Source organism: Cornus florida, unplaced genomic scaffold, assembly GCF_030987335.1.
Source record: "Cornus florida cultivar Cherokee Brave unplaced genomic scaffold, ASM3098733v1 CherokeeBrave_3.0.0_Hap2_Chr06, whole genome shotgun sequence".
Taxonomy (NCBI): Eukaryota; Viridiplantae; Streptophyta; class Magnoliopsida; order Cornales; family Cornaceae; genus Cornus; species Cornus florida.
The window spans coordinates 93,874,097-93,900,329 of NW_026775576.1; the positions used below are offsets into that span (position 1 = coordinate 93,874,097).

The window sequence follows — 26,233 nt, forward strand, 5'->3', positions numbered from 1 at the left end:
TTCTGAATTGGTGCAACATAGATAAAGATCGAAAAATTCTAATCTCATGTTAACTTAGATAGTTATATATTACATTTGAGAACCAGTCCGAAGGTCATTCATCAGATGAAACCACTCATACAAAACCCAGTTCTTTTCACGAGGACAAACAAAGCCCTAATCATACACATCAATAGAATGGCAAAAGAAGACTTCAGGCAGAAAAGAACATACATTCCATCTCCATCTCCATTGCTGCGAAGAGGTGCAAAATCCCATAGCATTCTTTCAATAGGAGGTCTCCTTAGGAAAGTAAGGTCCAACCTGACAAAAAAAATCTGTTGAACCTCAAATCACAGAGCTGGCAGTACTCAATGCATTATTAGTCGGAATGCCTTGTTGCTGGTCTCCACTGTATAATCATAGCCAAGACTTTTGGCACGATTCTGGAACTCATTTATCTCAGTTGCTGCCACTTGGATGCCAACCAATACATTTGCACCAGTTTCACCCTTTTGACAAGAGAAAAAAATAAACAAATAAAACCGATATCAGAATTGATCATAGTTAAGGGAAATTTCCTTGTACTCAAATGAGAATACAAAATTATGGAACAAGAAGGTTACAAATCGCAACCTGCCCGCGGTAATGGAACAAACTAATATTCCAGCGTGGACTCAAAGCATCCAAAAATTTCATCAAAGCACCTGGCCTCTCGGGAAAAACAAATCGACAAAGAAGCTCATTCTGAACATTTGATCGGCCCCCCATCTGAAAAGAAAGCCAGAAAATAAAAATAAGAGCACAATGCATGCAATGATATTTTGGTGACTGGCCTTGCCACTTGCTGGCATGAATTTAGTACTGTGTGACATTTTCTCTGTCCCATATTTCATTTTTAATCGTACCAATTCAACATTGGTGATATTTACACACACAAACCCATAAAAAAGGTACCAATGAGAATCACATTTTGAACCAGAATTAGTTTACTTTAGAAAAACTGCATACAGATTCTCAATCCAGGTTTTTCCCAACTAACAGGCTCATGAGAGGCCCCAATCTGCATTACAACAGTACCCTATACTAAAATTAAATTTCACATGTCTATATGCAACTTTGTATGTATGCATACTTGAAGACACTGGTGTCATTTTGGACCACAATATCTACTCCTGTTACTACTCCATGGCATAGGCAATTAGCCACACATACCGTAAAAAGTCAAAGTCAAATGGCCAAAATGTGGTAATGAATTCTAAGAGTTTATGTGACAACAATTTACAACTTCACCACCAACTTAGGCAATTAAACACACATACCGTAAAAAGTCAAATTCAAATGGCCAAAATGTGGTAATGAATTCTAAGAGTTTCTGTGACAACAATTTACAACTTCCCCACCAACTCCTTCCTCCTCCCCCCCCTTCCCCTTCTCTCTCAAGCTGAAAAAGTAAATATGTGGGTGTTCAAGTTTACGAGTACACTTGAAAAATAAAAGAAAAAGAAAAAACTAATGAGCCTAGATTTAAAGGTTCGGGCTTCTTCATGATAAAGAAACATTTACTACATCCTCTCTATCAGCCTTGAGAAAGGTACAACCTCATATACAAACCTAAAGTAACGGGATTTATGAACTTCAAAAAGAAGACTTGTTAAAAAACCCATGCACAACAATTAATAGAAGCACGGACACGACACGACACAGACAAGGCGACACGGCAAATCCAAAAAAATTAGGACACGGACACGGCAGGGACGCGGCGAATAGTATATATATATATATATGATGTAGTACTTTAAAAATTAATGAGTGTTACTATTTTTCATCAACCTCATAATGGAAAAAATACACAAATCATAACTCATCTACTGTAATAGTGTAATGACTGGCCCTTAAATATCTATTTGTTTTGTCTAAAATTGCACATTAACCTTACTAGTTTAAAATTATTATGTACTAACCACATAAGTGCATAAAAGTTGTTAAATAACTTCACGTATTTATACTTTAACCCAATTTTCTTTCAAAAATTATCTTTTAGACCCCCGAAAATAAGACACGCGTGTCCGCGGAGTGTCCGTGCCGTGTCCGAAAATTAAAATAAAAAATAAAAAAATTCCATAAACGTTTTTTGGTATACTCGACACGTGTCGTACACGGATTCTTCGCCCATTTTGGCGTGTCCATGCTTCCTAATTGCTAAGCATATGGAAATCAAGGGGAATTCAGTAAGAAGGTTACCAAATGCCTCAGATGATCTTTAACCAGGTCATTTTCTGTAAGATTAATGGTTTGAAGTTGAGAAGATTCCATCCGATTCACCATTGCCTCAATTTCTGATTTGATGTGAAGGCCAACACTGCACACAACCAGGGGGAAAATTAAATATGTAAGAGTATATAATAACTCTTCTAAATATGTAAGAGTATATAATATGTTCTTCCTGTTCTATACATTACTAATCATCAGATGACATTTCATAAACAGCCAGGATCAAATTATGGTCCTATATAAGCAAACTAATTAAACCAGGCCTTGCTTCTTCTTTTTTCTTTTTCATTTTTTTTTTTTTTTTTTTTTTGGTGGCGGGGGATCGGAATGGATCAGTGAAGTAGTAGTCATATGGAAGATTAAAGCTTCCATTAAAAAGAAATGTTGAAACGTAGATTTCACATCTTTTACATAGAAATGTGGAAAGAGTTCTTACCTGTACAATACAAGAGCTTCCTCCTTATCAGAATTATATCTATATTTGAACTCGGTGATATTCATTGGGCCCACCTGCAACCCAAATAATAGTAAGTTCATACCTTGAACAAGAGTGGATTAAACAAAAAATTGATCATATGTTTCAAATAACATACTAGTTCACAAAATCGTTTAAAGCTGCCAGGCTCCTCTGGCAAGAAAGTTGCAAGCACGGCCTCACGTTGCCTACCAACATCCGCAAGTTCAGTAACCAATCTAAGTCTATCAAAGTTCATGTTTGCCCCACTGGTTATTGCAACAACATTTTCACCCTTCAGGCCATAATACTTGCAGTATGCTTCAGCTCCAGCAAGGGCAAGCGCACCTGCTGGTTCTAGAATGCTCCTTTTCTCTTCAAACATGTCCTGTAACATGAGCCCAAAGAATATAAACACTAAGAAATAGAAATTCCACAAACCAAACGGCAGCCTTAGCCATCAGTTCTTCAATAAAGTATTTGACAGCATTAACATTGTTGCTCACAATTTAAAGAGGTCGGTGCAGCAGATAGGAAAGCAAAATTGAAACTACAAATTTTGAGCTACTGCAAGTGAAAATTTGCAGTACACATGCTAGTAATGTTTTCCATCAAGGATTATCAAAATATTCCAAAGTCATCCCCAATGGTGGTACCAGGAAATTGTTCATGCTTCGTTTGGTGGGAGGGCAGGAGAGGAGAGAAGAGAGAAGTGATGGAACAAGTCTCCATCGTTCGGTAGTAGGGAGAGCTAGGGGGAAGGGAAGGATGAGCCACTCTTGGCCCACCATTTTGCTTCCATCCAAAAGTGGGAGGAAGAGGAGAGAGAAAAATAAAGAGTTGTCTGATAAATTTGAAAAGACGTCCTTACCCTTATTTTAATGTTTTAATTTATATATTTAAGGATTAGTATAATAAAAATAGAATTCATTTACTTCCCTTACATCCAACCAAACAAAAGTAGCAATGAACACCATCTCTTCCCTAGGGATGCCTCATCCATCCCTCCCCCTTTCCTATCCATTCAACTTTCCATCCCTCCAACTAAATGGAGCATTAAAGGGCACAAGCAGCAAATTGTAGTCAAAACAGGAACTAATCCCCCATTTCAACAATACTAAAATTTAAAAGATTCTCAGAATCATGATCCTGGTTGAACTATATGAAATGAAACAAGAAAAGAAAGTCTAATAGAAATAGAGAATATTTATGTATACCCACATCTGAATCAACGATTTGCCCACTATTTCAACTTAAAGAATAAGAAAATATTTGCGGCATTAATTTTAGTCTTCTGTAATAAAACTGTTCCATATTTACTTATCAAAAAAATAAATAAAAAATTAAAATTAAAATTAAAAAACTGTTCCATATTTCAGAACATCCATTTCAAAACCTAAATTGCAACAGTCCTAGTGCTTTCCAGAAACAGTGTAATAACATAAAGACATTACAAAGCCAACCTATATTACCTGTATGTTAGTTAGAAGTCACTGTGGTAGAAAATAATATAAATTAATAAATTATAGTGAGATAAATTCTTCCTCAAAAAAAAATTAGAAATAAAATAAAATAAAAAATAAAAAAACTTGGTAACATAACGCGTAGAGCAAAAGATGTTGTCAATCATAATGATGCCTAACTGAGTGGTAGCAGACATAATAAATGCATGGTAGGATATGCTCTTAATCAATACATAGCTTGATAGAATACCAACAAAAAAAGTAATCGATGGGTAATTTACGGCTTCCGCTTTCTCATGATACATCAAGTTATCAATCATAAGAATTGATAAACCAACAGAAAGAACACACACAATACCGACTTGCAGCAAACAAATCACCATATGGAAGAGAGAAGAATCCATGTGAAAAATAGAATAAAAGAGGCTCACCTTTATTGATGCGCAAATAGCATCACGGCTAACAAGAACTACACCATCTATCAATTCCCTGCATAAACGAAAAGTTTCTTCACCCACCACTTTAACGGCTACACCATCTGCAAAACCTCCCACTTGGTCCAGCATGACTCTCCGACCATGATGTAATGACAATGCCATTGCATTTGCATCAGAGGGCTCCACTCCAATAATCTTTACCTGTGTAAAGCATAACAAAAGTAGCATTCGTCATGAAGTTCTATCATTTGACATGAAAAAGGTTCATAAATGCAAAGTCAAAAGAGTAGAGAGTACAGAGTACATAATGTAGAGAATGAGTTAATTATATGGTTAGAAGACTTGTAAGCACAATACTTATACTGAAAAAGTTTTGTATCAATGTAAGAATCACAACCATTATGAATTACCATAAGCAATGTGGTATAGACATCAAAGAAGTAATCACATATTTTTGTTACAAGTCAATGTCTAAGTCTAAAAGTCTCGTTAAGCTGTAACATCTAGGTTATTATTTCCTAAGTTGATTTACTTGGTCATTGGTGGTTACATTTATTGCATTTAAAATATCATTTACACCTCTGACTTTTGGAATTCTTCTCACCTTCAAACCAATCCATCCCAATTAACTCTTATCTAACGACCATCCACATCATCGAACATATAAAACCCATCTCGATCTACTGTCCTTGAATATTTTAATACAAGAAGCACTCTAAAACTCCCTTTGACACATTGAATTCTAATCAAGCAGTCCTGGTTTTCTCGCTAGTTTGCCTGAGGATTTTCATAATAGCAAAATTTTCATTTTACTGTGATTATTGTTATTGTTCTTGGCTTTCAAATATTCCTATAGTATACTTACACACAAAAACATGTATCCCAAAAGGATCCTTGTCATCCTTTTCAGTATCATTTGAGAGAGACCACTCAACAACTGTAAGGAACTGCAGCAGCTTTTGCTGATGAAGATTGAAAGTAGCATAAAAAAAGTATGATATCTGTGTTTTGGGGGTCCTTAAACTTAAAGTCAATGAACAAAATGTCAAAAAAAATGAGTGTCTTCTATTTTTAGGTTTCTGATAACTAAGTCAAAACCCTACTCATCAATATAAATCAATTAAACAAAGCCTAAAACCCAACTCTTTAATTTGGTGTACTTAATGTTTTATCCTTCACAAAGCAAGTGCAAACTTCGGAGAAAAGGGGTTGTGAAACATATTATCACGTCAAACTAGAGAACTATTGAGTTCTATTTGAAAAAAAATAAAATAAATGCAAAATAAGTAGTGCCTTTAAATGCATTAAGATGGATATTTTCAGGCTGAAAATTTACAAAAACAGGATGCTCATGAGTAGAAATAATAAATTGTAAGTAGGAGTTGCCGGAGCAAGTATATCAATCATCTATTACACAATTTACTTGCATAGAGAGAGAGAGAGAGCGCTAAAACAAAATTAATTTAATTCAGCGCAGCAATCACAAACCTCTGGAGCAACTCTCTTTACATAGGCAGCAATCCCAGCTATAAGCCCACCACCCCCCACAGGCACAAAGATCGCATGCAATGGGCCTTCCTTTTGACGCATGATTTCCATCCCAACTGTCCCCTGGCCCATGATGACATCTGGGTGATCAAAAGGAGGTATAAAGGTCCGACCCTCCTCGTCACCTCGCTTCTTGGCATATGCTTGTGCTTCATCATATGAATCCCCAATAAGAACAACTGTTGCACCCAGTCTCTCAACCGACTTCCACTGAAAAATTACGTGAAAAATTAAATCAGAATCGGAACAGAAAATAAATCAGTGTCGGACCAAAACAAATTTTGATAATAAGATAAAATATATATAGAAGGAACAAAAAAACACAATTTAACCTTGATTTCTGGTGTAGTAACAGGCATGGCAATCACCGCATTGCAACCCAGCCTCTTGGCTGCTAATGCAACCCCTTGAGCATGGTTTCCAGCAGATGAGCAGATAACCCCTCTTTCTAACTGTTCCCTTGGAATTTTGGCCATCATATTGTAGGCACCTCGAAGCTTGAAAGAAAAAACCTGCAAGCAAATTAAAAAGAAAGCAAAAACTAAGTCACACACTTCCCTTTCAATAACAACTACTACAAGATTCCAATTTCTTCCACAACAAAATTTATAACAATTTCAAAGAAAGCATACTTTAGAAACCAAAGATCTAACACAATTTGACATTTTGACCTTTATCCTTAAATTGAAAACTTTGTAGACGAATATAAAAAGTTAAAAGATGAAATAACCCTGCAAAGTACTATCACATCAAGCGATGAGAATGTTCTACTTAATCATACTCGGAGAAACTAAAATTGAAAAAATATTAATAAAATAAAATAATTAAATAAAAAGGAACAAGTAGTGGACAGGAACCTAAAATAAAGTAACTAGCTTCATTCAGACATATAAATTCAGATTCTTGCAGTTACTCCACAGTCTAAATTGAAAACAAGTTATATTAATTTCAACTTATAATTGATAATACCAAGGATTTAAGTAACAGTAATGGCCGTTGTAATGGTAATAGTTGAACCGTAATGGATGGGCTGTAACGAGGGCTATGTAACTGTAAAAGCTGCAGTAGCCGTGAAATTTTTAACCTCACCTAATTCTTTGTTAAACAAACCATTCAAACATGTTTTAGTCCCATGATACCATAAATTTAGGTTCTTTGATGATTTTAATGATTTTTCATTATTGCTTAAAGATGGTTTAATATTGACATATTTGAATGTGTTTTATCAAATAACTTTATTCATTATTGTATTTAAGTCTATTTGTTGATTTAAAGTAAATGAAATATTAAAGTTACAAAAAAGTCTGTGATATTGACATCTTAAATGAATGTCAGCCATAAAAACTTACTAACTTTAATCAACAAATAGACTTAAATACAATAATGAATAAAGTTAATTGATAAAACACATTCAAATATGTCAATATTACATGCATTTTAGTCTAGATGTGGCACAAAGTAATACCCTCCAACAAGAAATCTTCCATCTGAAACAGGAAATTGAGGTCTTGAACAAGAGATATCAAGCTTTAATGGAGCAACTGGAGTCTGTAGGTTTGAACCCAGAATGCATTGGGTCATCGGTAACAGACTTGCAAAATCAGAATTTTAAACTGAGGCAGATATGTGAGCAAGATAGAGATGAGAAAGATGCTCTTTTCAAGAAGTTGGCAGACATGGAGAAACTTGTGGACAAGAATGCCGCTCTGGGGAGCTCCCTGTTGGAAGTGAATGGTAAGTTAGAAGCATCACGAGAAAAGGTTTGAGACATTAAAAGAATCTTGCCAGTTCCTCCACGGAGAAAAATCTGCTCTTGTTGCTGTGAAAGCTGTGCTTGTGTCCCAGTTACAAATCATCACTCAGAATCTGCAGAAGCTCTTGGAGAAAAACACAATCTTGGAGAATTCCCTCTCTGGTGCAAATGTTGAACTCGAAGGTTTGAGGGAAAAATCGAAGAACTTAGAAGAACTCTGTCAGTTGTTTGATAATGAGAAATCTAATCTTCATGCTGAAAGAGGCACCTTGGTTGTTCTGTTGGAAAATGTTGAACAGAGACTAGAAAAGGTGGAAAGAAGATTTACAGAATTAGAAGTAAAATATTTAGGCTTGGAGAAGGAGAAAGAAGCCACACTCTCTCAAGTAGCGAACTAAAGGTTTCTCTAGGTGCAGAGAAACAAGAGCGGGAAAGTTTTACGGTGCTGAGTGAGGGCCGATTGTCTCGTCTGGAAGAAAATGTCCATATTCTGCAAGAAGAAAGTAGGTGGAGGAAGAAAGAATTTGAAGAAGAATTAGATAAAACAGTGAATTCTCAGGTTGAAATCTTCATCTTGAAAAAATTTATACAAGATATGGAAGAAAAGAATGACAATCTACTGTTAGAGTGTCAGAAACATGTAGAGGCATCCAAATTGACGGAGAAACTGATTTCTGAGTTGGAGAGTGAAAATCTTGAGCAGCAGTTGGAAGCAGAACTCTTATTGGATGAAATTGAAAAGCTGAGGATGGGAATATATCAAGTGTTCAGAGCTCTTGAGATCGGTCCATATAATGGGTGTAAAGATAAGATTGAAAATGAACGAATATTTTTGTATCATATTTTAGGGAATATTAAGGATATGAAATATTCTCTTTCAGAATATGAGGATGATATGCAACGGTTGTGGGCTGAGAACTCAGTTCTGGTGACTCTTCTTGATCAGATGAGATTAGAGTGCTTGGAAATTGAGGCAGACAAGAAGATCCTCGATCAGGAGTTTAAAATCAGGACTGAGCAGCTTGTGATGGTGCAAAATGAAAAGTATGGACTTCTAGAGATAAACAGAGGTGAGAGAGGGGGACCAACAGGTGAATATACTTAAGGCAGAAATGGAGAGTCTGTGTGTGAAGCAGGAAAATTTGCAGAGGGCTTATCTGGAACTACAGCAGAAATATTCTAAGGAGCTTGAAGAAAAAAAATCTTTGTTGAAAAATATCTGAGACCTAAAGCAGGGGAAGTGCATGGAAGAAGAGGAAAATGATCTTATTCTTGTGGAAATGTTAGCTCTTGGTAACCTTTCTGTGATTTTCAACAGCTTTGGGACTGAGAAAGCTATGCAACTAAAGGTGCTTATTGAAGATCTGCACAATCTTAATCGGGTTAGCAGTGAATTTGAAAAAGAAGTTGGCATCTTGAGAATGAAGCTGGAAATGAAAGGAACAGAAAATTTACTTCTGAAAGATTCAGTTGAGAAGTTGAGTAAGGAGCTTCATGGGGTGAGAGATATTAATGATCAATTAATGGAAGAACAATCAAGTGGCAAGGATCTCCTGAGGCAGAAGGAATCAGCACTTTTAGAAGCAGAGCAGAAGCTTAAAACTACAGAGGATTTGCAGTCAGAAATGTGCAGAAATGTTGAGGGGCTGAAGAGAGAGAGTGAAGAATCAAAACATATGAGAGGAACTCTAGAAACGCACATTCTTGAACTAGTTGAAGATAATACATTTCAAAATGAGGAAATTGAATCCTACGTGAAGTGAATGAAAATTTGGAGTCTGAAGTAGATATATTGCGGAAAGAAATTGAAGAACACAGAATCAGAGAAGAGAATTTGAATTCAGAGCTGCAAGAGAGATGCAATGAGTTTGAACTCTGGGAAGCTGAGGCTGCAACATTCTGTTTTGATCTTCAGATCTCCGCAGTCCGTGAAGTTCTGTTTAAAAATAAGGTTCATGAGCTTACTGGAGTGTGTCAGAGTCTTGAAGATGAAACTGCTTCAAAAACTGTGGAGATTGAGCAGATGAAAGAAAGAGTTAGCTTCATGGAGAGTGAAATTGGAGGACTGAAGGCCCAGTTATTTGCATATGCTCCTCTTATAGTTTCTCTTAGAGATGACATAACATCTTTTGAGCAAAACATCCTGTCTCAGGTGAATCTTATTGCAGCTGGCAATCAAGAAACAGAGGTAGCGGATTTGGCAGGTCATCTCCAAGGAAAGAGCTGTCAAGCGAAAATCGAAGATCAAAACTCTGTCATCCCAAATGGAATTTCAGATTTGCAGGAGTTACAGACTAGGATTAAAGCAGTTGAAAAGGTGCTGGTGCAAGAAATGGAAATGGTTGCGCGGCAGAAAAGCTTGAACCTCAACATTAAACTAGAACCTGCAATGAAAGAGATCGAAGAGTTGAAAGCTAAATGCAGCTTGGATCAAGAAATAGACAGCCAAAAGAAAGAGAGGGAACTTGGGGACAAGCTCACTGATAATCTTAAGTTGCAGAAATCAACACCCAAAATTTCTGAAGTGAAGAAGGGTAATCTGATGAAAGATATTCCACTTGATCAAGTTTCGGAAGGTTCACTACATAGAATAAGCAGGAGAGGAAATGGTGGGCCAGATGATCAGATGCTCGAGTTATGGGAACTGCTGAGGACTGCAGCACTAATCACACAGTCAGTGCATCACAAAAGCAGGCATGTCAACCTACAGAGGGTGATAATGTGTACCATCAGTTTGAAGATGTGGAGCAGAAGACTGAGGATCCCTCTTCAGAGTTACAAGTGGAGAAGAAGTTGGGTATTGACAATGACAGGTTACAGGTACCCATGAGTGTTCCTGAGCTAAATCTAAATCAAGAATGGAACAAGAGAACGATCTTGGAGAGACTTGCTTCCGAAGCTCAGAAATTGACGAGTCTTCTGACAACAGCACAAGATTTGAGAAGGAAACTTGATACAAACAAGAAGAGCAAAAAGGCCAAGGATCTTGATCTCAAAACAGTGAAGGAACAGTTACAAGAAGTTGAGGGTTCTGCTTTGCAGCTGGTGAATATGAATTGTCAGTGGACGAAAAATATTGAAGATAGTTCCTCATGTTCAGACGTGAACGCCTCAGCAGAGTCAGAAGAGGCTGGGAGTACCCCAAGAAAGAGAGTTTCAAAACAAGCACGGAAAGGGTCTGAAAAGATTGGACGGTTGCAGTTGGAACTTGTGATACCCCTCGGATCCGAGACACGGGTTGATCAGGCCCAGGCCCAAACCCGAGGGAATATCAAACAATTAATATTTAAAACGAACACGGAATACAAAATGAAATTAGAAATAATTAACAGCTGGAAGAAACTATAGTAAAATCCTTTAAAAATAAATACTTAAATCCGGTAATCCAAAACCTTCAATAGTTTCAACAACTCGGGAATCCATCTCTAGTGGACCCCTATTAATAATCCAAACTGAAATGAACAACAACTGAAAGAACATCCAGAAATAAGCTATGGAGAGAAGTCCTACGTCGTCAGAAGAGTAAGTAGTAGTCTTTGCTCAGCAAGATCAAGTCTAAGTCGGGAATTGACGAGTACCTGAAAAATAGAAGTGGGTCAGGCCCACGAACAAGTTCTATCCTACTACACTCCAAGCAGAAACTCGATACGCATATACATCCTAAGCAAATCATCAACAGCTAAAAGTCCGTACATAAATATATCCACACTACAGGACTCTCACTGGACTATAGAGGGGGTCTCAACCTGAATAGAAGGCAACATGCGAAAACGCACCTAAAGGTGGGCATGAGTACCTAGACCTAACAGGATATACCTCAACCTCTCATATCCAGCTACGTATCCTACTGCATATACGCTCCCTAACCGACGACTCTGAGACTCAAGCTCAGGCCGTAGTACCATAACATATATTTAAAGTCCGTCCTATCTATCCAAAGCAAGTCCAGTAAGTCATTCAGTTTATGCAGCTTCTTTGACTTAACATCACTAACAAGTAATTCAACTAGTCATTCAGCTTGTGCAGCTTTCTTTGACTTAAATATAAGTAGGATTTTATTTATATAATCCGTTTCCTTATTCCAATATAGGTAGGACTTAGCGTTTCTAGCTAATCCAAACCTAGTATGCCACCGTCCCATACCGGTGCATACGTTCCATACCATCCAACAGTTGTCAATACTAATAATGAAAGTACATAACAACTGGTTCATAACAAATATAACAAGAATCCATCACAAGTATAACAAAAATATGTATATGACATGCTTGCTTGGTCCTACCAATACATGGTTCTCCAATAAATTTAAAATACAGAGAATAGGCATAATCCATCCTATGATCCGCTATGAGCATAATATTAACAATATCAGAATTAATATGCTCACTTAAAACTGTTCCACGATATCCAGCAAATTAATAAGATACAATACTGCATAACTGTATAGTTAGCAACCCAGTTTCCATTAAGCATAACAGAGAATTATTACAATTGGCATGCTTATTTTTATAACACTGTGACATGATTTAAACCATAAATTTTCCAAGTCAATTACCAATTTACAAATAGGCAACTTGAATCATTCGCATCCAAGCCAATCATACAAACTTTCTGCAGAGTCTCTTATTGTTTTCTACGATTGCTTCCTATGGTACATTATGAATTACCATACCTTCTGAACCTTTAGTATGGGTTTAAACATTACTGAACAACCCTAGAACAACCCCTAATTCAACCTGGAACTTTCAAAACCCAACTACAATAGCCCAGAACTCACAGAAAACCAAAAAACTGGAAAAACATGAAAAGAGCAGGCTCCAAACAAGTTGGAGCGGCCTCCAAACAAGGTGGAGCCGGCTCCTAACCCTTCAGAGCCGGCTCCTAACCCTTTAGAGCCGGCTCCATGATCCCATCGAGCCGCCTCTCTTTCCCCCTCTCCTCCTATCTGCTTGTTTCGTCTCCGATGAACTCCATGGCTTCCGTCCCTCTCTATTTCAGTCTCTAACGCTTTTCATTATGTTCAGACTTAACCAGAGAAGATCCATCTAACTCCTTTATGCATTGATTAACAGCAATTAAAAGAACAAATACACAGTCGAACACAAGACAAGCAATTTACAACTCAATTCAGCACATACTGATGTAATAAGTTTTAAACATGCATAATCAATTAATTCCGTTTAATGATTTCCGAGAACTGCTTAGGCATGCAAAGAACACGAGTAAAAGGGAAAGAGTAAGGTTAGAACTTGCCTTTAGCTTTGCACCGTTGTCCTCCTAAATTCTCCGGCGAACCACCTACTGAAATCCTCCTCTGTTCTCGCTCTACCTTCATAACCGTGAATAGGGTTCTAAAACCCTAGGCAGAGCCTTATTACATATATTTATAGATCCTTAAGTTTACCCTAATACTAATCCTAATTCTAGACGGAAAACAAGGTCGACTACAGGTTGAAGAAAAACTAAAACCCTAACTAAATCCCACTGATGTATTTAAATAATTAAAATATAATTCAATTTAGTTATACAAATAAAAAAGTAATCCAATTACTTAAATAAAACAAAGTACTCTTAATTAAAACAAATAAACAAGTAATCCAATTAATTAAATAAAACAAAATACTATTAATTAAAACAAATAAACAAGTAATCAAATTAATTAAATAAAACCAAAATACTATTAATGAAAACAAGAAGCAACAAAATACCAATAATTAAAACAACTAGCAATTTAAACAATAAACCAAATACCAGGACTATCCTTTTGAAAGTAGGGGTATTACATTCTTCCCCCCTAACAAAAGGAATTCCGTCCTCGGAATTCGCTCTTACCTTCTTCCAAAATTTCAAGAAACTGCGAGCGAATGACATCCTCCCGTTCCCAAGTAGACACAGCCTCATTGTGATGACTCCACTGGACACGAACCAAAGGGATAACCTTGTTACGAAGGATTTGATCCCGACAATCGACAATACGACATGGTGACTCTAAATAAGTTACATCCGGCTGCAACTCAATCTCCCCAATATCGATATGCTGATACCAATCCTCATCTCGCAGAAATTTCCGCAACATGGAAACATGAAACACGTTGTGTACGCGATCCAAATTATCCGGAAGTGCCAACCGATAAGCGACAGCTCTAACGCAATCCGTAATCATGAATGGACCGACAAACCGCGGAGACAACTTCCCTTTCTTCCCAAAGCGCATTACACCCTTCATAGGAGACACTTTGAGTAGAACCTGATCCCAACCTGAAACTCCAAAGCACGAGTGCGACGATCGGCATAACTTTTCTGCCTACTCTGGGCAGTGCGCATGCAATCCCGAATAAGAGCAATCTTCTCAGAAGTATCCTTGATGAACTCTGGACCCAAGAATCTGCTCTCACCAACCTCCAACCAACATACAGGTGATTGACACGGTCGGCCATACAATGCCTCAAATGGTGCCATCCCAATAGTCTTCTGGAAACTATCCACAAGTGGCAAATAATCCTTCCAGTGGCCCTTGAAATCAAGAACACAGGACCGAAGCATATCTTCCATGATCTGATTAACCCTCTCAGTCTGCCCATCAGTCTGAGGATGATAAGTTGTTCTAAAATGCAACTCTGTACCCAAAGCTTGCTGAAAACTCTTCCAGAATCCTGACACAAAGCTCAAATCCGTGTCTGATATAATAGACAACGGAATTCCATGCAACTTTACAGTCTCTGTAATGTAAAGTCTCGCCAACTGCTCCGAAGTGAAGTCAGTGCGAATAGGCAAGAAATGAGCTGATTTCGTCAATCTGTCCACGATGACCCTAATGGAATTGTGATCCTTAAAAGAATTAGGCAATCCCTCCACAAAATCCATAGAAATGCTCTCCCATTTCCACTCCGGTATCGGCAGTGGCTATAGAGCTCCTGGCGGCCGTTGATGATTAATCTTGACCATCTGACAAGTACTACATCGAGAGACAAAAATAGGAATGTCTTTCTTCATACCTGCCCACCAAAACTGCCGCTTCATATCCTGATACATCTTGTCTCCTCCTGAATGAATGAAAAACTCAGAATAGTGAGTCTCAGTCATCACATTCTTCCTCAAATCATCAGCAGAAGGTACCACCAAACGGCCCTTGTACCTCAAACCTCCATCAGCCCCAACATAGTAAAATGGGACCTCCCCGGAAGCTATCTCTGCAACTTTATCAACGCACTGCTGATTCGTGAGTTGTGCCTTCAAAACCTTGTGAATGATAGAAGGTGTAACTACCATGCAAGCCATGAAAGCATCCGACAATTCATCCACCTTCTTCAAAGCATTCCACTCAGTGGTGAATAAAGCAGAAAGACTACCAACAGGTCGGCGACTGAGTGCATCCGCCACTACATTCGCTTTCCCTGGATGGTACTGTATAGAGAAGTGATAGTCTTTCACAAACTCCAACCATCTGCGCTGTCTCATATTTAGCTCTCGCTGAGTGAACAAATACTGCAGACTCTTGTAATTGCTAAATAATCTGAAGGACTCACCTAACAGATAATGCCTCCAAATACGTAAGGCAAAGACCACAGCTGCCAACTCCAAATCATGTGTTGGATAATTAAGCTCGTGAGGCTTAAGCTTACGAGATCCATACGAAATCGGTCGCTCCTCCTGCATCAAAACACATCCAAGACCCTACAAAGAAGCATCTGTGTAAACAAGATACTCTATCCCGCTCTGTGGGGTAGACAAAACCGGTGCAGAATTCAACTTAGTCTTCAGCTCATCAAAAGCTTTTTGACAATGTTCATCCCACACGAACCGTACACCCTTTTTAGTCAAGATGAGTGAGTGGTCCTGCTATCTTTGAGAACCCCTGGATGAGCCTCCTGTAATATCCTGCCAAACCGAGGAAACTCCAAATCTCGGTAGGTGAAATGGGCTGTCCCCACTCAACCACCTCTGACACCTTGGCCGGATCCACCGCTATTCCCCTTTCTGACACCACGTGACCCAGAAATTTCACCTCCCGCTGCCAAAATTCACATTTCTCGAACTTGGCATTACAACTGGTGCTCACGAAGCGTCTGCAAGACTATCCGAAGATGTCTAGCATGACCGTCCTCTGACTGCGAGTAAATCAAAATGTCGTCTATGAAGACAATAACAAATTAATCCAAGTAAGCCCTGAAGACTCTGTTCATTAAATCCATGAAAACTGTTGGTGCGTTAGTCAGTCCGAAAGGCATGACACGAAACTCATAAGATCCATATCTAGTGAGAAACGCTGTCCTTGGAACATCCTGCTCTCTAACCCGAAGTTGATGATATCCAGACCACAGATCAATCTTAGAGAAGTATGCAGCTCCCTTCAACTGATCAAAAAGATCATCAATCCTGGGTAACGGATACTTGTTACGAATAGTAACCTTGTTCAACTCTCTGTAATCTATACACAGCCGAAGCGAACCATCCTTCTTCTTCAAAAACAGAACTGGTGCTCCCCAGGGTGACGTACTCCTACGAATAAAACCCTAGCTGAGTAATTGCTGAATCTGATCTCTCAGCTCTCGCATCTCCACTGGTGCCATCCTATACGGTGCCCTAGCAATAGGCGTAGTGCCTGGAGATAAGTCAATCACAAAGTCAATCTCGCGACTAGGCGGCAACCCTGGAATCTCCTGAAAAACATCCGGAAAGCCCTGTACAATTGGTATGTGATCCAATGACACAGTTACCTCCTCCTCCGTTCCCCACTCCACATGGAACAAATAAGTGTTACTACCTCCATTAAAACGTGGCATAGCGACGACGTACATATTCTGACCAGGTATGGTGAACACAATAGACCTATCAAAACAATTAAATTGGGCATGGTAGTGAGACAACCAATCCATCCCAAGTATCACATCATAAGTGTGCATATCTAGGACCAAAAGATTGGCTAAAAATCTGAGTCTGCCAATATCTAGTGTCACAGGCACATCACTCTCATGTAAAATGGCTGTATCGCCCAACGGTGTAGAAATACCCTGAGGTCTACTGCATACCTGTGTCGTCATCCCAGACAAATCAACAAAAGATCTAGCTACGAATGAATGTGTAGCACCCGTATCAAATAAAACACGTCTATGTAAACCATGAATAGGAAACTTACCCTCAACAGCCTGAGGTGCCTGCATATCCTGTGGCATGGGATTGTACACCCTGCCATAATGTAACTACTGCGGTGCCTGTCCCTGAGGCTGCGGCGATGCCGGTAAAGCCAAAAATGTCTATCCTTGAATCCGTGGAACCTGTGGAGCTGGTAGAGGCACTGGCACCCTCTGCCCCTGCAGCACATGCTGTCCCTGTCCCTGTCTAGGACACTGCCTGGAAGTATGACCATACTCTCCACAAGTGTAGCAACTACCTTGGAAAGTACCAAATGGCCTCCTCTGTCGGTTAGCCTGTGGCTGCCCCTGTCCTGCCGGTGGTCCCCCATTCTGCTGTCGCTGAATAGGTGCCCCATCCCTATGAGCATCTGAACCACCCTTGTGCTTCTTCCAAGACTGTTGTCCTTGAAATTTGCTCTTGTCGTTCTGTCGGTGGCCGTTACCATTCCCTTTCTCAGCTGGCTGTCACCCCGCTTCTCACCGTTGGCTGTCTGAAGTCCACGGTCAATTGATACTGCTGTAGAGCGGCGTCTACCACTTGAGCGTAAGTAGTATAGGCTGGACTACCTGTAATGACTCTCCTGATAGACCACATCAATCCTTTAACGAAACTGTTGCGCTTCTTCTCCTCTGTATCCACCTCCTCTGGAGCAAAAAGAGATAAGCGCGTGAACTGCTGCTCATGTTCTGCCATTGTCATGTTCCCCTGCTGCAGATTAAGAAACTCTGTCTTCATCGTTGCCCTGACTGCAAAAGGGAAGATTTCTCATCAAAGCGAATACTAAACTGATCATAAGTCAAGGACATCCTCTCCTCTGTGGTGGTAACTGACTCCCACCACTATAGTGCATCCCCTACTAGCTTGAAGGTAGCAAGCATCTGCTTCTGTACCTCCGTGTAATGAACCAAACGAAGATGTCGCTCTATATCCTGTTTCCACTGGTGAGCTGTTTTCGCATCGGTGGAGCATGTGAACTCAGGTGGGCTCCCCTTTGTAAAAGAACTCCTAGCCTTCTCCCAAGTATCAGTCTGAACAACCGGTGCTGGTAACGGTGCTGGCTGTACCTGAGGCAGATTCCGAAGTGCAGTTGTTACCCCTGCTTCTATAGCCCGAGCAATGAGGACGTTGATGTGAAGAGGATACTCTGGATCTCCTTCCAGATCCCGAGTCCGCTGAACCCCCTCCAGATCCCCCTGAAACTGACCATCATCCCGAAACCGAGGCAAATGCTGCTCTTCCTCCATTAGCTGACGCTATAGGCGTTCCTGCTGCCTACGTGCCGCTCTCCTCTGTTGCCTGTTCCCTTGCAGGTTCCGTCCCCTCCTAGCGTTAACCATCTATTAACACGGAAAGAACAAATATCAAAACGATTTTTAAACTAACCGTAAGGGAATACAATGAATCCTAATCTTAAGCTCTAATAAAGAGAAACGCTACGCGGAAGTCTTAATACGAAACATCCTAGAGACACTTGAACCTGAAGCGCTCTGATACCAACTGTGATACCCCTCGGATTCGAGACACGGGTTGATCAGGCCCAGGCCCAAACCCAAGGGAAAATCAAACAATTAATATTTAAAATGAACACGGAATACAAAATGAAATAAGAAATAATTAACAGCTGGAAGAAACTATAGTAAAATCCTTTAAAAATAAATACTTAAATCCGGTAATCCAAAACCTTCAATAGTTTCAACAACTCGATAATCCATCTCTAGTGGACCCCTATTAATAATCCAAACTGAAATGGACAACAACTGAAAGAACATCCAGAAATAAGCTATGGAGAGAAGTCCTACATCGTCGGAAGAGTGAGTAGTAGTCTTTGCTCAGCACGATCAAGTCTAAGTCGGGAACTGACGAGTACCTAAAAAATAGAAGTGGGTCAGGTCCACGAACAAGTTTTATCCTACTACACTCCAAGTAGAAACTCGATACGCATATACATCCTAAACAAATCATCAACAGCTAATAGTCCGTACATAAATATATCCACACTACAGGACTCTCACTGGACTATAGAGGGGGTCTCAACCTGAATAAAAGGCAACATGCGAAAACACACCTAAAGGTGAGGCATGAGTACCTAGACCTAACAGGGTATACCTCAACCTCTCATATCCAGCTACGTATCCTACTGCATATACGCTCCCTAACCGACGACTCTGAGACTCAAGCTTAGGCCGCAGTACCATAACATATATTTAAAGTCCGTCCTATCTATCCAAAGCAAGTCCAGTAAGTCATTCAGCTTATGCAGCTTCTTTGACTTAACATCACTAACAAGTAATTTAACTAGTCATTCAGCTTGTGCAGCTTCTTTGACTTAAATATAAGTAGGATTTTATTTATATAATCCGTTCCCTTATTCCAATATAGGTAGGACTTAGCGTTTCTAGCTAATCCAAACCTAGTATGCCACCGTTCCATACCGGTGCATACGTTCCATACCATCCAGCAGTTGTCAATACTAATAATGAAAGTACATAACAACTGGTTCATAACAAATATAACAAGAATCCATCACAAGTATAACAAGAATATGTATATGACATGCTTGCTTGGTCCTATCGATACATGGTTCTCCAATAAATTTAAAATACAGAGAATAGGCATAATCCATCCTATGATCCGCTATGAGCATAATATTAACAATATCAGAATTAATATGCTCACTTAAAACTGTTCCACGATATCCAGCAAATTAATAAGATACAATACTGCATAACTATATAGTTAGCAACCCAGTTTCCATTAAGCATAACAGAGAATTGTTACAATTGGCATGCTTATTTTTATAATACTGCGACATGATTTAAACCATAAATTTCCAAGTCAATTACCAATTTACAAATAGGCAACTTGAATCATTCGCATCCAAGCCAATCATACAAACTTTCTGCAGAGTCTCCTATTGTTTTCTATGTTTGCTTCCTATGGTACATTATGTATTACCATACCTTCTGAACCTTTAGTATTGGTTTAAACATTACTGAACAACCCTAGAACAACCCCTAATTCAACCTGGAACTTTCAAAACCCAACCACAGTAGCCCAGAACTCGCAGAAAACCAAAAAACTAGAAAAACATGAAAAGAGCAGGCTCCAAACAAGTTGGAGCCGCCTCCAAACCCTTTATAGCCAGCTCCATTATCCCATGGAGCCGCCTCTCTTTCCCCCCTCACCTCATATCTGCTTGTTTCATCTCCGATGAACTCCATGGCTTCCGTCCCTCTCTGTTTCAGTCTCTAACGCTTTTCATTATGTTCAGACTTAACCAGAGAAGATCCATCTAACTCCTTTAGGCATTGATTAACAGTAATTAAAAGAACAAATACACAGTCAAACACAAGACAAGCAATTTACAACTCAATTCAGCACATACTGATGTAATAAGTTTTAAACATGCATAATCAATTAATTCTGTTTAATGATTTCCTGGAAATGCTTAGGCATGCAAAGAACACGAGTAAAAGGGAAAGAGTAAGGTTAGAACTTGCCTCCACAACCGTGAATAGGGTTCTAAAACCCTAGGCAGAGCCTTATTACATATATTTATAGACCCTTAAGTTTACCCTACTACTAATCCTAATTCTAGACGAAAAACAAGGTCGACTACAGGTTGAAGAAAAACTAAAACCCTAACTAAATCCCGCTGATGTATTTAAAGAATTAAAATATAATTCAATTTAGTTATACAAATAAACAAGTAATCCAATTACTTAAATAAAACAAAGTACTCTTAATTAAAACAAATAAACAAGTAATCCAATTAATTAAATAAAACAAAATACTATTAATTAAAACAAATAAACAAGTAATCAAATTAATTAAATAAAACCAAAATACTATTAATGAAAACAACAAGCAACAAAATACTAGTAATTAAAACAAGCAGCAATTTACACAATAAACCAAATACCAGGACTATCCTTTTGAAAGTAGGGGTATTACATAACTTCAGAAAATCCAGTATGTTCTGTTGAATCTGGAGGATGAAAAGAAGAGCCAAGGGAGATACGGATTTTCCAGGAGTAGAACAACCGTCATCTTGAGAGACTTCATTCACAGTGGCAGGAGAAATAGCGGAAGGCAGAAGAAGAATCGTCTTTGTGGGTGTTTCAGAGCTTCAACTAATGGAGACGGTATTTACTTATAATGCTGTTATATTCATTAGCTGTGAGTTATGGTTCCTTGAAATGTTCCTTGTATCGTGTTGAAAGGATCAAATTCTTGGATTAGTTAGAAGAAACTGATCATCTTTAGTTTAGAGGAACTGTATGAATTATATCTGATCTAATTTAAATAAGCTGCTCGCATGATCATGAGCTTCTTTATCACTTGTGCACTCTAGATGTGGCACATTTTACTAATTAATGGAACGAATAGAATGTTTCAAGTCCTTCTAACCACAAAATTCATTCCAATCTACAAACCATTATCATCATCATCCATTCATTAAGTCATACAACTAACATTCAGCTGAAAATTACAAATGGAAACTCAGAATTCGCAACAAAATAAAAAATTAGGCACATTATTTCAATGTTTCACAGTAAAATTCAACTCAATTTAGCTTGAAACATATATAGATACAAATACACAGATATATATGTATATATAGGACTCACAGGCTGCAAATCCTCTCTCTTGAGCCAGACTTTCACCCCCAGCCTGTCGGAGAGCTTCGTCGCCAGCTGCAACGGCGATTCAACAGCAACGTCATACACCTTGGACGACAAAATGTTCGTCAAGTACTCCATTGCGCCGAGAACACCATCCGTAACCGCACCGTCCGGTACGGCGACAATTTCACCGGGCTCCGCCTGTAGAGAACCGGAGGAGACTACAGACAATGAAGGCGAAGAAGTTGAGACCTCCAATGAGGTTTCGCGGGAATCAACGGTCAGTTTCGGGGAAATCTCGGCCGTCGATTTGGAAAGCGCAGAAAAGATCAACGGTTTGATTTTGTTGTTGCTGTTGATGAAGATGGTGTTCTTGAATGCGTCATTGTTTGGGGATTTGATTGGGTTTGAGAATTTGGGACGAAGGAGACTAGGTTGCGAAGGTGCGAAACACAGGGCTTCCATGGAGATGGAGATATAGTTTTAGAGAGAGAAAGTGAAAGTTTTAGAGAGAGAGAGAGAGGTGGCTGCTGCCTAGGCGTTGCAGCGAGAGAGAGGCAGCGCAGGGGTCAAAAAGTTCGGTAACGGCCTTCAAATGAAAGTTGCGAGGGTTTTCACTGAGGTGTTAACGTTACCTGTAGGTTTTGAGTCGCCATATAATAAGCTGACACGTTGGCTTAGTGAATGCAGTGGGATCGTGCACCGAGAAGTGAAGTTATTTATTCCGCGTCTTTTATGCGTGGACAAAACCAGAGGCAGAAGCCGCCTTGTGTAAGATTCACGTGGCCGGGTGACTAGAGAGACGTGAACAACATTTGGACTTTTCGACATTTGTTAGACGAAGACAAACTGCTTCACTAAACACATTAATGCTGCCTTTGGTACTCAGGACACAGGACCCAATTTTAGTTGTCTTCTAAAATCTTGTAAACGAGTTCGTAAAATTATTTAATTTGTATTTTTTTTTTTTTTTGCTATTAAGTAGAAAAATTAAGTTCAAATCTTAACTCATTTATGATTTTTCTATAATATGGACAAGAATCATATTGTCATTATCATACTCACTCACCAGTCACCCCTATTAAGTATAACTGCATTTTAGTATAGTAGTTTTATAATAACTCTACTACTAACGTTAAAAGAGCATTCTCTAAGTGAAGTGAGTGAAAGAAAAGTAATTTTTTCACCCTAGTATTTGAATAGCATGAAGAATAATAAATTACATTTTTATAATTTAAATATCATTAAACTTACCATTAAAAAAAGACATGATGGTAAGTTCATAAAATTTCCTCAAAAAATTTAAATTTTCTTGTGTTTTTTTGGTAAGAAAAATTTATAAAAAAAAAAGTCAATAATTTATTTGAAAAGAATTAAATTATAGGAAATTTTTTTTTTTTTTCGAATAATAGGAAAGTTAAATGGTGCGTTCTCAAAAATTTTCTTTCCATACTAATTTTTTTTTTTTTGTGTAAATTTGATGTGTCAGAGTAGATTTACACAAAAAAAATTTGTACTAACTATTTTTAGCTTTTGTATAAAAAATTATCATCCAATAATAATCAACCACGTGTTATATCCAAGGGTTATTTTATACCTTTTGTATAAGAAAACTATCATCCAATAACAATCAACCACGTGTTATATCCAAGGCTCTACATAACTTTTACTAACCTACTTTATTCAATATACTTTTTAACGATTAAACCTCACAATACAATCCTCCTCACTTAAGAAAAAAATAATATTTTCCCACTATATTTCACTTTCCCATCCCGCCAATAACAAACCTTTTATACCATCTCTAACTTATAATAAATAATAAAATAAGATTCAAGTATGTAAAAACTACGTGATTAAAATATATATCTAATCTTTGACTAGTACATATTTATCTCATTAGAATAAAATGTAAAAGGATAAAAAATCTAAAAAAATATTTAAAAAAACCCTAAAATCTATAGTATGATTGCATAAGATAAATCAAACGAAAGTGATAAATCAAACTATGTTTATTAAAATAAATAAATAGAAAATGGTCGAGCAGTTCTTATCTTGTCGCTAGTTACAGATTCTTCTCTAACTGTGAGCGCAAAAATGAAAAGGTAACTATAGTATTATAAAATAAGAAGTAATGTATTAATGAACTTTGGGATCTTGACATTTCTTTTAAAAAAAAAAAAGTCTGCTCTAAATACTTTAATGGTATAAAAAGTTGAGGGGGATAAAAGTGGGTGTACAACTATGTTTGTCAAATTTTACTTGATTTCCCGAAAATATTATAATGAAATAATTACACCCATTGAAAATGATCAAAAATAAATTGTCTTTCTAATGAGAGTTTATTGAATAACTATTGATGTGAAATGTCTTGCCCTAATGTAATTTAGAAAAAATTTAAAATAAAAATAAAGATCAATTTCAATTTCAATTTTCTCCTCTTTCCTTTATGAGATACAAAAGTAATCAAATTACAAATAATAATAACAACAATAAAAAAAAATAGATAAATAAAGACTCTTTTCACACTAAAATGCATGACAGCATGACAACACAAAAGTGGGACGATGAAACCATTTCACACTTATCGTTTCATTCACAGAACCAAAACATGAAATGAAAGTACATATATGCTTTTATATATATATATATATGTGAAGTACATTTAACTCATCATTCTCAAGAAATTTGAAAAAACTCCAAAATAGTCACGATGATAATCTTCATCCACGTTTTGGATGATTAAAAAGTCTATTACATCTCAAATTAATATAAAATTATAACTTTTGTTCCATAGTTATTAGAAATGAACAAAATATGCTATTAGTACAAGATATGACTTAATCGTGCTAAGAGACTGAGGTAAAAAGGTTGAGTTGAGACAACTGCCCTTACTAAAATTATTTTTTATATATTATTGTATATACAATTTTTTTTTATAAATATTGTAATAATGTCCCTACTAAATTAATGATCTAAATAGAAGTATGAATAATTTTTAAAAGTATCAATTAATGTCAAAGTTTTTCTTTTACATTATGATAGTTTGCAAAAATTTTTTTTTTTATCTTATTACCATTTGAGGCAGTCTCCTCTTAAATCATTTTCTAACTCGGTCAGTGTTTGTAATAAACAAATTTTAAAAATATGTGACCAATAAATCAATTATAAACTATGAGATAGGATTGATTAATGCATTCTAAATAGGTTTCTAGCTCTTCTTTACAGGCCCACCACGCCTTTGGAGTGGTTTTTGGCCTATTAATCTCCATGATTTCCACCTACTAAAGGGTTCAATCTGGTGACGTCATGAATGATGAGAGTGGGAAGGACCAAACAATCACGTATCAATAAAGCATTACACAACAGTAACTAAAGCCACCAAGCATAAAATAAATAAAGCCTAATCATGGAAGAACATGGATGACCTAAGTAGATTCAAGTCCATAAATAAATAGTTTTACAATAAATTCTTAAAAAAACAATCAAAAATATAATTTAATGACACTTATTATTATTTTTTAATAGATATCACTCTAACTTTAGCTCAAATAGACCAATGACCTTTTGATTTAATAATATCTTCTCTGGATGGTGAGAATTCGAATTTCTAAATGAATATAGTGGGTGTCTGAGATGAATATGTTTTATTGTCAATGACAAAAATAAAAATAATTTAAAAAAAAAAAAAAAAACCTTTAAGTCAAGTAGTGTATACTTTTACTTTCAAATGGAAAAGTTGACAATTTAAATTCTCATTCACTTTAGCTCAAGAAGTGTGTATTATCCAATAAAAAAAAAAAAAAATTGAAATTGAAAAACCTTTTGATCATGTGTTTGTGTCTACTTAACAAATAAATTAATTATACAAAATAATACTTCATTTGTCACACAAAAAAATTTATTTTTTAAAAATTTAACTTTATAAGTAAGTAATTTTTAATATTTTTTATTATAGTAATAAAAAATAAAATTTTAAATATACATGGACGCGAAGATCCGTACAAGATAGGATCTAGGTTCCAATCTTAACACTCACCATTGAATTATTGAATAAAAAAATAGAAACAGATACATGACCCATTTCGCTCCCAGAAAATATGCATATCAGTTAACACGTGGACGGGTCCATATTGAATATATATAATCACGTGTATGTCATGGTCGGAACCCATCAACATGAAATGCCTCAAATCAACCAAAAAGGAACCAGATTCCTGACACCATGAGAAAAGTTGGCTTGAGGGGCAATGGAGTGGTCAAAAAGCGACAACAAACCACAATTTTCTTAAATTGTCGAAATACAAAAAGAAAGCTTAAAGCTAACACAAAGGCAGGTCACACTGGTGGAGGCCTAAAGCAAAATTATTAAATTAGGCATTATCACACCAGTTTTATTGATACAATATTAATTATTTTTATTTAAAAAATATTCTCTCTCCTGCTAAATTTGCAATAAGTTCAAGAAAATTTCAAAATAGTAGTATTTTACTTTTTATTTTAAGGGATAATGATTTAATTGCGTGGACAATTAATGTGTTAGAATGCCAATAAATTACAAAGTC

The 26,233-nt window shown here is 37.2% G+C and overlaps 1 protein-coding gene and 1 pseudogene across 1 annotated transcript; one reads left to right on the top strand and one right to left on the bottom strand.

The window, feature by feature from the left end:
- Positions 1–22: 22 nt before the first annotated feature.
- On the bottom strand, positions 23–22,247 carry LOC132312965 (threonine dehydratase 1 biosynthetic, chloroplastic). The gene is made up of 9 exons (XM_059811543.1): positions 21,675–22,247; positions 6,488–6,667; positions 6,096–6,365; positions 4,602–4,808; positions 2,847–3,095; positions 2,690–2,763; positions 2,224–2,341; positions 616–750; positions 23–491 (listed from the first exon to the last, which is right to left on the bottom strand). The coding sequence occupies exons 1-9, from the start codon at positions 22,131–22,133 to the stop codon at positions 351–353; spliced, it is 1,833 nt and encodes a 610-aa protein (XP_059667526.1). The 5' UTR covers positions 22,134–22,247; the 3' UTR covers positions 23–350.
- LOC132313790 (protein NETWORKED 1A-like) lies at positions 7,586–21,516 on the top strand (annotated as a pseudogene).
- Positions 22,248–26,233: the final 3,986 nt, after the last annotated feature.

What these genes read in the sequence shown, in the direction of transcription:
- LOC132312965 (XM_059811543.1), bottom strand. Translation starts at nt 22,133, where the DNA reads ATGGAAGCCCTGTGTTTCGCACCTTCGCAACCTAGTCTCCTTCGTCCC. An exon ending in TTACTACACCAGAAATCAAG is followed by an intron (nt 6,366 to 6,487) that starts GTTAAATTGTGT and finishes GTAATTTTTCAG; the next exon opens with TGGAAGTCGGTTGAGAGACT. An exon ending in TTAAACGATTTTGTGAACTA is followed by an intron (nt 2,764 to 2,846) that starts GTATGTTATTTG and finishes TTTGGGTTGCAG; the next exon opens with GTGGGCCCAATGAATATCAC.